The sequence below is a fragment of the Melospiza melodia genome, chromosome 6 (genome assembly GCF_035770615.1).
Source record: "Melospiza melodia melodia isolate bMelMel2 chromosome 6, bMelMel2.pri, whole genome shotgun sequence".
NCBI lineage: Eukaryota > Metazoa > Chordata > Aves > Passeriformes > Passerellidae > Melospiza > Melospiza melodia.
The window spans coordinates 2,797,305-2,813,953 of NC_086199.1; the positions used below are offsets into that span (position 1 = coordinate 2,797,305).

General features: G+C 50.3%; 1 protein-coding gene across 4 annotated transcripts in view; it reads right to left on the reverse strand.

Moving 5' to 3' along the window:
• Positions 1–10,106: 10,106 nt before the first annotated feature.
• FERMT2 (FERM domain containing kindlin 2) overlaps positions 10,107–16,649 on the reverse strand; it is a 55,102-nt gene continuing 48,559 nt past the window's right edge. For 2 of the 4 annotated variants that reach the window (XM_063159643.1, XM_063159641.1), the window contains 4 exons: positions 14,912–14,932; positions 14,334–14,458; positions 13,311–13,452; positions 10,107–11,494 (listed from right to left, as the gene is read on the reverse strand). In XM_063159643.1, coding sequence (XP_063015713.1) covers positions 11,321–11,494; positions 13,311–13,452; positions 14,334–14,458; positions 14,912–14,932 — 462 coding nt within the window. In that variant the 3' untranslated portion in view covers positions 10,107–11,320. The remainder of the gene's footprint in view (positions 11,495–13,310; positions 13,453–14,333; positions 14,459–14,911; positions 14,933–16,649) is intronic. The other 2 variants (XM_063159644.1, XM_063159642.1) reach the window with 1 other exon arrangement.

Here is a 16,649-nt window from a genome sequence, read left to right on the forward strand (position 1 = left end):
GCTCCAGGAGCTGCCAGGGATGCCCAGGGTGGGATTGTTGGGGGCCTGGGCAGGGACAGGAGCTGGGCTGTGATCCACAGAATTCACAGAATCACAGAATTCACAGAATCACTGGGCTGGGAGAGACCTTGAGGATCATGGAGCCCAACCCAGCCCAACTCAGCCCTGGCACCCAGTGCCACATCCAGGCTTTGTTAAACACACCCAGGGACGGGGACTGCACCACCTCCCTGGGCAGCCATTCCAGAACTTTATCACTCTTTCTGTGAAAAACTTTCTCCTGATATCCAGCCTGTATTTCCCTAGGCACAGCTTGAGCCTGTGTGCTCAGGTTCTGTCAGTGCTGCTGCAGAAGGAGCCCAAGCTGAGCACAGGCACCTTTCAGGAGCTGCTCCTTGGTGCCTTCCAGCTCAGGATATTCTGTAATTCTTTCCAAGGCTCCCTGGTGTCTCTGAGGCCAGGATTTCTGAGGGGAAAGTTGAAATAACACCTTTCCACTGTTTCCTCATTTCCACATCTCCTCTCCACCAGTTCCACTGTGGCATTTTCTGTTGCAGTGGGGGAAAAAACCCCAAAAACTCCAGCAAACTCATTTCCTTTGGCTGCTCTGGATTTGTCAGCAGGAAAATTGCAAATCCATGACTGAGGGACAGCCAGAAAGATGGGAAGGGAGCCATGCACTTGTTTGATGTCAGTGTCAGAGCCTGAGCACACCCTGCTTTATGAGGGGAGAATAAGTGCTCTCCTTTTCCTTTGGCTGCATGACACAAGGCAGGAGGAGCAGAGGAATCCTTGCCACAATAAAAGTGTTTACATTCTGTTTTGGAAACATGCTCAGGGCTTGGAATAGCCAGGGATCAGCCTCTGGCTCTTTTAACCTCTCACAGACAGGGCTGTATCCAGCCACAAACAAATCCTGAGGGGTGGAAATGTCAGAAGAGCAGCACAAAGCAGCTCCAGGCACCTGGAATTTGCAGAGCCTGTTCATCTCCTGGAGAGGAAGATGCTGCTGTGTGTCCCCAAGTGTTTCCTGCAGACAGATAATGAGATACTAAATATTTGCTTAATAAAGTCAAGAGGAAACCTGGCAAAGCTCTGCTGCCATCCAGATGGCCTCCTGGGCCTGGGAAATGGCATTTCCTTGGGCTTTGGGATGGTGTTAGTGCAGTTATGGAGGGAGAAGGGCATCTGGACCGTGTCTGCCTCGCTGGAAATAATTATCCCATCTTTAACCAAGCAGCCAAATGTAATTTAACTGCCCAGAAAGTCTTTGGAGCCACAGGGGTGTTGCATCCACGGAGGCTGGGAGTGTTTGGTGTCTTCAGGTTTTCCCATCTTTCCTGCCCATGTCCCAAACCCACTTCTTTTTGATGGAGAAAATCCCTACCTAAAGCTGACAACATCTCCCCTAATTAATGCTCCAATGTCCTGCCTCAGAGTCCAAGTCAAGGCTTAAAAAATACAACAAAAAAGCTCCAACTTAATTATGCATCTCACCTTTCTTTGGCTGTGGCTGTTTTATGGGAAGTTATAAAGTATCTATCACCTCATCCCCAAAAATTGGAGCTGGGATCAGATCCAGCATGAATCTGGCCTGGGGGTGAGAAATGGGGGATGAAGCCCAAATGGTGCTTCTGATCCCAAAGTGCTGCAGGTCCAGGGTGTGCCCATTGCAGGTGACTCTGGAAATTCGGGGTAAAAGGACATTTTCCCATCAGCCACGGGCAGAGACTTGGGATGACAGATCTTCCTGTACAAAATGAGCACACTGTGGATTCCATAGGCTGCTTTTCTGGATTAGTGAGTAAATAGCAGCTTTGCCTTTTCCCCTTCCACCAAGGTGGCACCAGGATGGCACCAGGATGGCATTTGCCCCATGACTGTCTCTGCTGTCACCTGATGTCCCCTCAGTGGGACACTTAAGGAGTGCTGTGTTCCCCAAAGCTCCATTAAATTCAGGATTGAAGCTTCTCCAAAGGAAATACAGCCCTGATCCCTTGCCCTCCTCTTCCATGGCTATTGGGGGATATATTTAAGGGATATTTTTAAGTGTCCCAAGTGAAGGACTTGAAGAATCTTCTGTGTGAGGCCAGTGAGGGGCAGCTGTTCCTGGGGTGGGAAGGGACAGGTGGGATCTGAGCCAGCCATGGGATCACTGGGAATGGATGGTCTCAGACACACCCAAGGGACAGAGCATTCAGACTGAACTAGGGGAGGTTTAAATTAGGGATTATGAAGAAATTTTTCCCTGTGAGGGTGCGGGGCCCTGGCACAGGGTGCCCAGAGCAGCTGTGGCTGCTGAAGTGTTCCAGGACAGGTTGAATGTGACCTGGAGCACCCTGGGATGGTGGAAGGTGTCCCTGCCATGGCAGGGGTGGCACTGGATGGGTTGGGAGTCCCTTCCAACCCAAACCCTTGTGTGAAGCCACAGTTCTGTGACCATTGCCACTGCTGTCCCAGCGATCCCTCCTCTGTGCCAGCATGGGGACCGTGCTCAGCCCTGCTCTCGCAGTCCCTTCTCCCTCTAGGTGGAGTTATTTCCCATCAGATTCCAGCTCCTTCCGTGCCTGAGCTGCTCCTGCAGCCCTGCAGACAACGGGGGATCCCTGCCAGTGCCTGGTGCTTCCCTGCCATCGAGGGACCTGAATTTAGTGAAGCCCAGCGTTCCTCACGAGTTGCATGCTTGGGATGGGGAAGGTGAGCTCTGCTTTGGGGGTGTGTGGACCAGGAGAGGATGGGGATCCCTCAAAATGAAAGGAAAATGATGAATCAGGGGTGCTCCGTGGAGCATCTTGCCTTAATTCTGCTTCATGAGCTTTTCCTCCTTTCTCTTACCTTGTGGCACAGTTGTAGGGAGGGAGAGGAGGCAGGAAATCCTGCAGGGTTGTTTTTGAATTCTGCCTAATTATTGGCATCATTTGGATTGACTTGGTCACAGAGGGCTTGAAGGACAATTTGAGACTTGCAGGTTCCAGGTGCTCTCATTTTCTGTGGGCACTTGGGACAATGAGGGTGCTGGGGGAGCAGCTGGGGCTCCCCTTTGCTCTTCCTCCCACCCTGGCTCTTCATCCCCTCCACATCCCCTCACTCCCTGCTCCCACTCCAGTTCCCTTCCAGGATCTGTCCCTTCAGTGCTCTGCAAGATTTACAATTTCCCCTGTCTCAGACACATTCCCACCCTCTCCTCCTGTTTGTGGGAAGGGGGAAGACATCCAGGAGACCAAGCAGCTGCCCACAGCCATCAGCTGGGCCCTCCTGAGCTCCAGGGAGCCCCTGCATCCTTGGAAGGGGCTGGCCCAGGATTTTCAGCTGGGAGATGATGTGAATCAGATGTGGTCCCTCCAGAGGGGCCACCCAGGGTGGGCACAGCATGGATGGGGCTGGGGGTGGCCTGGGGGTACCCCTGTCCCCCTGGAAGGATGGGCAGGCTTCTCCCCAGGTTTGCCATTCCCAAGAGCTCCCCTCGCTGCCTCATCAGGGGAAAAGCAAAACTTCACAAAACTCTTTCCTCTGCCCTCCTGCCTAAATCTGCTGAGAGCCACGAGGGATAGCAGGAACCTGGTTTTTCCCAGGTCAGGTCTGGCCATCCCTGCCCCTGGGTGAGCAGGAATTTTTGGGCTCATTCCCGTCAGACTGGGACCAGCATCCCATCTCCTGCTGGTGGGAGAGAGCTCAAACCTGAGCTCAGTGGGCTCAAAGGCTCTGAAACAGAAGAAGATGTGGAAAAGAGGGCAAGTTTAGATGGGATATTGGGAAGAAATTCCTGGCTCAAGGGTGGTGAGGCCCTGGCACAGGGTGCCTGTTGGAGAATTTTGCTCAGAAATGGCTTAAAAGGCAGCTGTGAGGAGCAAATTCTCACAGCCTGTTTCTGTAAACATCTAAGTTCTCAAGCCTGTCTTCAATAACATGGAGGCCTTGAGAACTTTCATAACAGGGTGAGAAAATAAATCTTGGATTCAATAACAAACCACAGGTATTGAAAACAAAAGGAGGGGTCGATGTGTAATCTGTGACCTATGGTGAGCTCGGGTTTGCAATATGCATGAGCCTAATTAACAGGGTTATAAAAACCTGCATTTTGGATCAGTAAAATGGAGTTCAATGCTGAATCAAAGGATGAGTCGTCTCCCTTTGCTTTCAACAGAGAAACTGTGGCTGCCCCATCCCTGGAAGTTTTCTGTGCCAGGTCAGATGGAGCTCTGAGCAACCTGGGATAGTGGATATAGGGGTATTCCCTGCCCATGGAATGAGATAAGATGGGATTTAAGGCCACTCTGAACTCAAACCATTCTGGGATTCTGTGATGATGATGGAGAAATTGCACAAGGGGAAGAACAGAGCCATCCCATTCCCCGAGCCCAGTCTGGAGGGCAGTGCAGTGCCTGTGCTTGCACAGCCTGGGATCAGGAGCTTCCCTTCTCTGGGCACCCCTGCAGTTCCCCTGTGTCCCCTGAGCTGCTCCTGAGCTGTTCCTGTGCCTCTCTTTGGGACACATCCCCAGGAAAAGGACTAATGGGAGTAAATCCCAGCTGGGATCACTGGTGTGGGTCAAATTTCTAACCCAGATCCTCTCCCATTCCTCACGCCCTTCTCCAGGCAGGAAATCAAAGCCCAGCTCACTCATTAGGGACGGACCAGCTGTTGACCAAAAGCCAAAAATAAAACCCAGAGCAAATGCTTTATTTGCTCAAAGTGCTGCATTCTCAGGGGAGGGGGAGTGGGAGTTCTCCAAGCAGAGCCTTCCCACCAGCTGGGAATCTGCAGCTCCACCAGGAGCTGACAGCACAGGGGAGCTCTGTTACCAGCTCTTTGTCCTAGCTGGGGATCAAAGGGAAAATTTTCTGAATGATTTCAGTATCTGACAGGTTCCTGCCTACTTGAGCCACTGTGAAATGTGGGATTGGCCTTTCTGAGTCACTTGGGAATTTGGGAAACATTTTGCTGCTCCTGTGTCAAGCTAAAAAAAAGAAAAAACTCCTGAAATGCAGCTCCACAGATCCGACCAAGTGCTGATCACACTGATGTGAGCTCCCAGGCAGCTTTTCTGGGATGAATTTGGCATGTTGGGATTTCAAGTCCTTCTCAAAGTGGAGTTCCACATCCTCTGCCCACAGCCCATCAGCAGGGGAAGATCCAGGGGACTGCAAACCTTTGGCCTGGGAAAATTCCCTGTTTGCATCCTGGAATGATGAAAACCAGACAGAGGAGCTTAAGGGAAACCAAAGGAGCAGTTTCTGGGGGGAGGCTGAAGCCTGAGATCTGTGGAACAGCTGGAGGGATGCAGGGGGTTTCAAAGGGAAGGCTGGGATGCCGATGGAAACGGGAGCAGGCCAGGATCGCACTTATGGTGCTTACGGGAAGAGCTGTGAGCAGGGGGAGGCACTTTATTTGTTTCAGATCTATAATATCCAGCAGATATTTATGGTTCCTTTCTCTGTTTAGTGCCTCTCAGGGCTGCAAATCAAAGCACGCGGGGCTCTTGTGAGACTGAAAGCAAACAAATAAAACCCCCACTGCTCTCCAGAAAGGTTTGGAGCCGCAGGAGCGCGGTCGCTGACCCGCCCGGATTTAATCAGAGCCATTAAAGCGCTCCTGGTGCTGTCACTCTGGACTGTGGAGAGCTTTGGATCCTCCCCATCCCTTCCTGCATCGGAGATGAGGGATGATACACCTGGGAAATGAGGCCAGACAGCACCAGGCACATCCACATCCGTGTGTGCTTCCAGCTCTGGCGACGCCAGGTCTGCCTGTCCTGCATCCCTAATCAATTCCAGGAGCATCCCTGCTGCTGCTGAGTGCCCTCAGAGGGCCCTGTGTGGGGCAGCTCGGGGTGAAAGGGGCTGATCCCAGCCCTGGGATGCAGGGCAAGGCCGGCTGAAGCTCTGCATCCCCCCTTGCTGGGAGCACTGGGAGTTTGGGAGATCTGTGCTCACAGCCAGGGCAGTGCTGCTGGCCACCCAGGAGGCTGGAAAATCTCCAGCGTGCTTCCCCAGACACTGCAGTGACTCACCAGCCCTGGGCTTACCAGGGATTCATTGAAGGAGCTTTTTCAGCCCCTGCCCACCACAGGAAAGCCCCTGGGGCGGGAGGAACGGGAGGGCTTTTGGGAACCCACATGTCCTGGGTGGGGGGAATAACCCAGCTCCTTCTGGGTTATTATAACTTTGTTATAACTTTGTGTTAGAGAAGAATCACATATTTGTGTCTGTGCTATGGAAGAATCACAGATTTGTGTCTGTGTTGTAGAAGAATCACAGAATCATGGAATGCTTTGGGTTGGAAAGGACCTTGAGCATCATCTCCTTCCAACCAGAGACACCTTCCACTATCCCAGGTTGCTCCAAGCCCCCAATCCATTTAACCTTGAAACTCTCCAAGGATGGGCAGTGGTTGCTCTTCCCCTCACCCCAAACCAGCAGCTCCCCCAAAATATCCCTTTTCCATCAATTCCTGTCAGCAGGATGTCTCCAAACTCAGCTCTCACCACCCCCTGTCTGCTGCAGGGGACAGCTCTGCTGGGGAGAGATTTGATATATTTTAGATATAGATATTTCTTTAGATATAGATATAGATTATATAGATATAGATATAGATATAGATATAGATATAGATATAGATATAGATATATATGATATAGATATAGATATGATATAGATGATATAGATGATATAGATGATATAGATATAGATATAGATATAGATATAGATTTGGATGATATAGAGATATATATAGATATAGATGATATATATATATAGATATAGATGATATAGTTATAGATATATAGATATATATAGATATATAGCTATAGATATAGATATGATATAGATATGGATATAGATATAGATATAGATATATAGATATAGATATAGATATAGATATGATATAGATATATAGATATGATATATAGCTATAGATATAGATATAGATATGATATAGATATAGATATAGATATATAGATATAGATATATCGTTTATTGCTGTTTTTAAAAATATATCTGAGTGTCTGCAAACCTCTCCCGCATCCAGACCTGCGCCGATCCCGCTCCACACCCGCCCCGGGACTCGCCCATCTGCTCGGTATTAAATTTCTCGGGGCTTAAAGCGCTGTAGGAATCCCAGCCGAGCCCCCAGGCCATGCCTGGCTCACACAGGCATCCCAGTCCCCTGCTGCATGCATTCAGAGAGGTGCATTTTCAGCCTGGCAGCCGGTTTGCATCAGTGCCTTGCCAAAAAGTGATTTATTTTTTCCTTTTCCCCTCCTCGAGGTCCTGGAGCGGGGTCAGCAAGGGAGGAGCATCACCCCCCTGGCCCTGCTGCTGTTGGAGGGCTGGAGTTGTCCCATTTTCAGGCATCTCTGCCACTTTTTTGATGTTAAACCGAGGTTGGAGCAGCCCTGTTGGCTTTGAATCTCCCTCCTCGCCATGTGCTTATCACTGGAAGTTGGAAATAATTCCTCTTTCCCAAGCACAGCCGTGGTTTGTGGATGCCAGGCAGTCTCAGCTTTTCCTCCCCGAGGCTGAGTCACCCCGGGGGCTGGGGACACCCACGGGCTGGCTTCTGCTGGGTTTGGGTTTAATTTGGATTACTGCTTTGATTACCCAAAAGAAACAACCACGGCCAGATTTCTGTGTCAGCAAAATAAATCTCCGTGTCTTCTCCCAGTGCTGGGGCTGCAGGAGCTGGGAATGGCTGTGCCTTGCCTTGCCAGGACCCTCCTCATCCTCTGCTGCTGGTTTGATGCTCAGACACCCCAGGCCCAGCTGTGATTTCCACATCACTGGAAACCCTCCGTGCCCACCACATCCTGGTTTTCCTTTGGCTCAGGATCGTGGAGCAAACAACCACGAAGCTCCTCGTCCTCTCTGCTGCCTGTCCCTGAGGTGGATCATCCTTGCCTCCCCGTGGGCTCCAGCTCTCCCCATTTCCCTCCTTCATCCCTTTCCCAGTGTGCTCCTCACGCTTCCTCCTCACCCCTGTCCATCCCGAGAGTGTGCCCACTCCCATCTGTGCCGTATTTTATCTGCTGTTTCTCCATATTTTAGGAGAACCACATCATTTCTTACCCCAACATCTCATCACCACTTGCATCTTTTCATCCAAGGAGAAAAGCAGTTTTCATCTAGGAAATATCCTGGGAAACCCAGCAGAAAACGACATTGGATCACCTCAAGCCCCCTGTGACCCTTCCCTGTTTCCCCCCGGGCTTCTCCCATCTCCCACCCTCGGGGGGCCGTGTGGGGAAGGGCTGTGGTTGTCGGCAGCCTCTGCCTTCCCATGGCCCTTCCCCGACCCCCTCTGCCTCTGTGCTCAGCGTTTGCTGCCTCATCACCGCCCCTGCTCCGGCCAGGGCCAGCCCGAGCCCCGAAAGCCCTGGGGACGGACGGACCGGGGGCTCTGGGTCCATCTTGTCACCTCCCCATCCTGCCTGAGCTCAGGGCAATAGGAGGTGAGTGTTTTTCAGGGTGGCGATAGGAGGTGAAAGTTTTTTGGGGAGCCAATAGAGGAGAAGGTTTTTCAGGGAGGGAATAGGAGGTGAATGTTTTCAGGGAGGCAATAGGTGAATATTTTTCAGGGAGGGAATAGGTGAATGTTTTTTGGGGAGGCAATAGGAGTGAATGTTTTTGGGGAGGCAATAGGAGGTGAATAATTTTCAGGGAGGCAATAGGAGGGGAATGTTGTCAGGGAGGCAATAGGCGAGTGTTTTTCAGGGAGGCAATAGGTGAGTTTCAGGAAGACAATAGGAGGTGGATGTTTTCAGCAAGGCAAGAGGAGATGAATATTTTTCAGGAAAGCAAAAGAAGGTGAATGTTTTCAGGTTGGGCAGTAGGAGGTGAGTGTTTTTCAGGGAGGCAATAGGTGAATGTTTTCAGGGATGCAATAGGAGGGGCATGTTTTTTGGGGAGGCAATAGGTGAACGTTTTCAAGGAGGCAATAGGTGAATGTTTTCAGGCTGGGCAATAGGAGGTGAGTGTTTTTCAGGGAGGCAATAGGTGAATGTTTTCAGGCTGGGCAATAGGAGGTGAGTGTTTTCAGGGAGGCAATAGGTGAATGTTTTTCAGAGAGACAGTAAGGGAGTGTTTTCCAGGGAGCCATCCCATCACACACCCATCTCTGGAGCTGTTCCAGCCGAGATCCTGGTGCTGCTGCCAGGAGCGCGCTCGGCGCCCTGCGCTCGCGTGTCTCGGAGCTGCCCGGACCTGCTGCATCCCAGAGAAGGAGCCTGGGGCTGTGGGGCAGGGCTGGGAGCATCCCTGGCACGCCCTGGGTGCTGCTCTTGGAGTGGGAGGAATTGCCCAGCCCCTCCAGGCCAGCCCTTCCTTATGCTGGGTTTTATGGAGCAAGGGTGCAGCCAGTCCCGGGGCACGTGGTGTGAGAGGATCAGCGCAGAACCGAGGAGATGAATTTGTGCCAGGGGAGGATTAGGTTGGGTATTAGGGGAAATATTAGGGGAAATTCCTTGATGGAATGATGGTCAGGCACTGGCACAGCTGCCCAGGGTAGCAGTGGAGTCACTGCAGGGATGTAAAAGCTTTGTGGATGTGGCAGTTGGGGACATTTAGTGCTGGGTTCAGCTCAGATCCGGTGATTCCCTCAATCCCTGGGCTGCTTCCCACGGCCTGGCCAGGGAGTGGGATCTACAGGGGACTCCAGGAGAGCTGGAGAGGGCCTTGGACAAGTGACAGGACACAGGGAATGGTTTCCCACTGCCAGAGGGCAGGGATGGAGGGGATATTGGGAAGGAATTCTTTCCTGTGAAGGATGTGAAGCCCTGTCACAGGGTACCAGAGCAGCCGTGGCTGCCCCTGGATCCCTGGAAATGTTCCAAGCCAGGTTGGACAGGGCTTGGAGCAACCTGGGATAGTGGAGCTTGTCCCTGCCCTTGGCAGGAGGGGGAATGAGCTGAGCTTTAAGGTCCTTTCCAACCCAAACCATTCCAGAATTTTGTAACTTTTTGTTGCTTTTTGGTGTCATTTGTTTCGGCAAACTTGGGACAAGGCAGCAGGAGGGAGCCCAAGGCTGGCATGGGATGGCTCCATCCTATGGAATTGTTTATGGCCTTTCCATGGCACAGATAGACCCCAAAAACCAGGAGTGGCAGCTGAATGTTAAATAGAAGATTTGACTTTTATTTAAAATAAAATGTATTTGAACATAGTCTTGATACCACAGACTGTGGGAACGCAACACTGGATATTCCTTGGCATTAGGTGGGCACAGGACCCCTCCTCGTTAGCATTAATGTGGGAATGGCTTAATGAACCTGGCAGCCCTGGGCCCAGGGATCAGCTACTGAGGGTGTTGTGGCACAGCTCTGGAATCCCCTTTAACTTAGATCAAAATTTACTGGACTGAAATTGTATTTTTTGTGGGTTTTTTATTCCTCGGTTTGTCCCCGTACCCCTTCCAGACATCCCACAGTTACTGCTGATCTATGCAATATCCTAGCTGGCTTGTGAGACTAGTTACAAAAACTGTACAACTTTATAAAATTTGTGGTTTTTTACATTAGTTACACAAAAACCTTTACTTCATAAACCTTTTACTTCATATCGTAATGAAAAAATTTGCATATCAGAGGCAGAACAGTGACTATGCTGGTGAATACTAAAAGTGTCATAATACAATACGGTGTACAAATAAAATTAAAAAAAAAGAGACAATATAAATGATTATCAAAAGGCAAGTTAAACAAATAAAACCAAGCTATAACAGACTAACAGAAGATCATCTTCGAGGCCACACAAAACTATCCTCAAAGTCATGTCAGGCACCTTCAGAGTCCTGGTGTAGTGTGAGAGGAGAGATGGCAGCTCTGCTTGGGAGCAGGACGACTTCAAACAGGTCAAATGTACAGAATAAAAACACAAAAAAAAGGAAATAAAACACTCATGCATTAAACATGATAAATAGACTTCATATAGGTTAGCCCTGGATGGCTTTACAAGAAGATGGCTTAGAGTTCTCTTCAAAAATTGGCTTTTTTTAAGTCAGTTAAATCTTTATCCTGATCTGCCCATCGGAGTCTGGATCTGTGGGTCACCGTCACCCTGCCCAGACACGGTCTGGTTATAGCAAATTAACAGAAGTGCTCATTAGTGCACACAGATTAACTGGTCTGGTAATGAAGAAAAAAAAAAAAAAGTAAAAAAAAAAAGAAAAAAAAAAGAAAAAAACCAACGAAAAATCCAATTGTTAAAAAAAAAAAAAAAAAGATACATTTCAAGCTTACTTTATTAAGCAGCATTATGTCAAAGGACAGCTTTGGAAAGTTAAACATGAATATGGCCATGGGGGTTCCTGTGGGGCGAGGCTGCGGGGCTCACACCCAGCCACTGGTCAGTTTGTAGAACATCTCCTCGTCCAGGCTCTCGTTCTGGTCCTTGGCCCGCGTGGACAGGAAGATGTAGCCCCCGATGAACTCGTGCACCACCTTGCAATCCACCTCGGTGCAGATGAACGACACCCGCACCTCGTCCGCGAACTCCACCGTCACCTGCGGGCACACAGAGCCCAGCTCAGCCCAGCCCAGCCCTGCCTCCCCCTCTCCCTCACTTCGGGGTGTTCAGAGGGTTTTCTAATGCCTGAGCTAAATTTTGTGGTGCCAGTGTAGGAGTGAGCCCGGAGGGAGCCAAGGGTTGGAGCTCCTGAATGTTCCCCTGGAGAGGAGAAGGCTCCAGGGAGAGCTCAGAGCCCCTGGCAGGGCCTGAAGGGGCTCCAGGAGAGCTGCAGAGGGACTGGGGACAAGGGATGGAGGGACAGGAGCCAGGGAATGGCTCCCAGTGCCAGAGGGCAGGGATGGGTGGGATTTGGGAAGGAATTCTTCTCTGGTTGCCCAGAGCAGCTGTGGCTGCCTCTGGATCCCTGGAAGTGCCCCAGGCCAGGCTGGACAGGGCTTGGAGCAGCCTGGGACAGTGGAAGGTGTCCCTGCCATGGCAGGGGTGGGATGAGTTGATCTTTAAGGTCCCTCCCAACCTAAACCGTTCGGGGATTCTGTGAATGGTAATTTGGCCTTGAGGATCCTTATGAGTTCCTTCCCCCTTTAAATATCCCATGACTCTTATTCAAATATTTAGATACTGAAATACCTTTTGTGCCTTTTTTATTCTTTTCTATTTATTTATCCATTCATTTATTTATTTGAATTACCATTACCCCTTGTATTCCCTCATGACTCAGAAACAATCCCCCAGTGTGTTTCCACCTCTCCACAGTGAGCACGTGGCCACACTTTCCCTGCTTCCAGAAAAACAGGGATTGGGCACGGACCTGTTGAAATCTGGGCTTTCTTTCCACTCTTCTCTGGTTTCCTAAATTGAATTTTGGCCACTGAAATACCTTATGGGGGCTGGGGGAGCTCATTTTGGAGTGACTGAACAAACCATTCATTTATTGATGCTCATTCTCTTTTTGTTCCCCCCATCACTGACAGCTCTGCAGGAGGGATGGGGATTCCCAGCAGAGTATCCAAGCTGGATAATTGGGATATCTGGGCTTGCAACTGAGTCAAAACAATGACTCTGAGGCAGAGGGGGACGCTGAATAATTTTTCCAGCAACTCTTAATGAGCTGCAAACTGCAGGAGAACAGCCCTCACGTATCCCTGGCAGTTTTAATTGTGTGTTCTGCCAAAAAGGAGCCCAAAAATTTGTGCATCCAAATGTAACAGCAGGGGGAAAGCCCATCTCAGAGCCTGGGGAAGTAACTACTCTGATTTGTTTGGTATTTACATGAAAGTCTGAGTTGCATAGCAAATGAAAGGAATTTTAGTATGGATAAGGCTCTGTGTATTTGTGTTATGGGTTAGGATGGAGCCTGAGCATCAGTGCTGAGGTTTCACTTCATTTAATTGTGTGGGGGTCAGAGAATGGAGAAAATAATTCCTTTCTACAGGAGAGAAAGATTTGGGTTTTTTCTTAAAGGTCACACACAACTCCACCAGTGCCTAAAGGGACTCCAGGAGAGCTGGAGAGGGACTGGGGACAAGGGATGGAGGGACAGGACACAGGGAATGGCTCCCAGTGCCAGAGGGCAGGGATAGATGGGAGATTGGGAACTGGGAATTCCTGGCTGTGAGGGTGGTGAGCATGCCCAGAGCAGCTGTGGCTGCCCCTGGATCCCTGGAAGTGTCCAAGGCCAGGCTGGATGGAGCTTGGAGCAACCTGGGACAGTGAGATGCTCATGGCAGGGGGCAGGAACAAGATGAGCTTTAAGGTCCCTCCCATCCCAACCCATGTGGGATTCCAGGACTCCAGGAGTGGTTCCTGTCTGACAGGAGCAGGGGAGAGCACAGGGTGTCAGACACATCTCACCATTTTGATCTCCCAGTTGACATTCCACTGTTTCATGTTGCTGAAGCGCCAGGTCTTGACGGCGTCGCCCGTGCTGGCGTCCATGCGGATCAGCCGGTTGTAGGCGATGCCGATCAGCTCATCCTTCTTCCCACCCTGGAACCTGGCACAGGGATTGAGAAAAACAGGTCACACACACAAACCCAGCAGCTGAGTTTACCTGTAAAACCGTTTTTACAAATCACAGCAGCTCATGTTTTTAATTTCAGCTGCAGCGTGACTTCCTCGGCCAAGGACGTGCACAGGGATGTCCTTGCCCATGGCAGGGGGCTGGAATGAGATGAACTTTGAACCATTCCCTTCCAACCCAAGCAAATCCAACTTAATCCAACCCAATCCAAGGCAGCCCAACCCAACCCAATTCAACACAACCCAATCTAACCCAACCCAATCCAATGCAACACAATCCAAGCCAACCAAACCCAAGCCAATGCATCCCAACCCAACGCAACCAAACCCAGCCCAATCTAATCCAAGGCAACACAACCCAACCCAATCCAGGGCAACACAACCCAACGCAACCAAAGCCAACCCAAGGCAATCCAACCCAACCCAAGGCAATCCAACCCAACCCAAGGCAATCCAACCCAACCTAATCCAACCCAACCCAACCTAATCCAACCCAACCCAATCCAATCCAACCCAGCCCAACCCAACCCAGCCCAATCCAACCCAACTTAATCCAATGCAACCCAACTCAACCCAATCCAAAGCGACACAACCCAACCCAACCCAATCCAACACAACCAAACCAAACACATCCCATCCCATCCCAGCCCAACCCAACCCAATGCACCCCAACTCGACCCAACCCAACTCAACCCAACCCAGCCAAACCCAACCCAACTCAACACAACCCAATGCATCCAAACCCAACCCAACCCAGCCAAACCCAACCGATTCCACAATGATTCCAGGGTATTTAACCCACTCCCTGTACCCATGAAGGACACTCCTCCAGCCCAGCCCCGCAGCCGCACCCACCTGGCGTTGAAGTGCGTGATGCCGAACTCGGGCAGCGACTGCCAGGCTTGGATAAAGCGCATCTTGGCCTCAATGAGGCTCATCTGGGCCACGTTCTGGTGAGCCTCCAGGATGCGCGCCGTGATCTGCGGGCGGCGAGACACAGCGGGGTCAGGGGACAGGGGACCTCAGTGCCACCTCCGCTGCCACGCGCGCGGAGCCGAGCGCGGATAATCGATAATTCCTCCCCTGAGGTTTTGTTTCGGCTCCGACTGCTCAGAGCCCATGTGGAGATTCCCATCTCCACATACAGGAAAGCAAATATAGATCAGAGCTGTCTGACCAGAGATGTTCACATTCCCACTCATGCTCTCGGGAACTTTAAGGATGTGAGGAAACAACAAGGCAAATTTGCGGTGCAGGGTTTTCCAGTTTCACCCCATAAGTCACTGGGGACTGTTATTAAACCTACCAGGGCCCAAGTGTCACGGGGAGGGTGCAGGTTTTGTTAGTGCTGTCACCGCTGCTCTCTAAACCAAAGGGGTTCTAGATTAAATTTATTTTAAGTTTATCTTAATTTTATTGTTGCTGTCACTTACCAAGTCTCTTACATAGCCTGGCTGAAGATGGCAAGGCGAAATGAAAAAATAAAAAAAAAGAAAAGGAGGCAGAAAGAAAAAAAAGCAATCAGAAATATGGCAACAAAGCAAAGAAAAAGTGTAAATTAACTGCAAACCAAAGTTCAAGCAAAAAAAAAAAAAAAAAAAAACCAAAACAAACCACATGCACAATTCCTTAGGTGGAAAAGCAGCCAAAGGGAATGTGAGCAGGGACAAGCGAGCAGAGAGTCACCGCTCACGCTGGCCCTGCTGGAGCACTGGAGTGATCCCAGCTGGGCCCTGGCATTGTGGAGAGATGGTTTTGGTCCTCAGATGGTTTGGGATGGGTTTCAGGAAAAGGTTCCTCCCCCAGAGGGTGCTGGCAGTGCCCAGGCTGCCCAGGGAATGGGCACAGCCCCGAGGCTGCCAGAGCTCCAGGAGGGTTTGGCCGGCGTTGCCAGGGATGCCCAGGGTGGGATTGTTGGGGGTCTGGACTCTGATCCTTGTGGTCCCTTCCCCCTCAGGACATTCTGTGATTCCTGCTGGGGGTGAAGGGGAGGGGGAAGCTGCCAGTTCAGAGGTGGGTTCATGGCCTCACTGTCCTCTCCAGGTCTCTGCACAAACTCAAGGCCACTCTGGCTGGGGAAGCTCGAGGGGAAGCTCAGGAGCTCACTCTGAGCTCAGCAGATCTTTCTGTTTGGGATATGTGGAGAAATGACTGGGATGCTGCTTGGGATTACAAGCAGATGAAGGGAACATCAGCTGTGCTTCTCAGAGATGTGTCTGCCCCAGCTGGCTCTGACACCAAACTCTGGCAGGGCACCTGAGAGCTCTGAAAATCCCTATTTTGGGTCGGTTTTTGTTTATTTTCATTTAGGATTTGGTGCTTCCAATCCCAGCCAACCCTACGCTGCTGCACGTGGAGACAAACATCACCCCAGTGGGTTTGGGGCTGGTGAGGACCCAGAGCCTCCATAAATCCACAGCCAATTCCCATTTCAGCACCTCCTGTGGGCTGCACAGCCTCCTCCTCCTCCTCCCCCTCCTTCCCTGTGCCTCAGAAGGACCCTTGTGGTCAAATTCCTGACATTCCTGCAGCCTCCATCCCTCATTCCTCTCAGCAAACATCCTCTGCTGCTCCAGGCTTTGCCTCTAGCCACCAAGGAAAATCCTAAATCCACTGCTTGGCTGATGCCTGTGAGGGCCCTGGTGTCCACACCATGGCCACATCCTGACTGGGACCATCCCCATCGTGCTCATCCCCAAAATTCCATAGATTTTATTTTTATAACCAGGATACCTGCACAGTAAGCAAGTTTTCCAAGCTAATATTTTTCCAGGTGCCTCTGTTTTCCCAGAAACCTAGAAAGTATTTTATATATATAAATATATATATCTATATATATATATGTTAAAGTAGTATATTTATGCAGCCTCTCCCTCCATCCAAGGGGATATAAAGGCTTATTCAGGAGAATAATAAGGGCTATATAAAATATAACTCCACTGCCAGGAAATCATCGTGCTGTGCCAATAAAAAGTTATATTTTTCCGGCTTCTCTTACTTGCAGCCTTCTTCTGGGCTTGGAGAAATCATATCCAGCCCCAGCCAGCAGCCTGAAGGATTTAAGTCACCAAAAGGCCACGGAGCAATGCTTTCCTTATTTTTGCTGCTGTTCTGACATATAATTCTCTTTGAGAGAATCCTGCATTTATTCCCAGAGCGGAACAGTTCAGC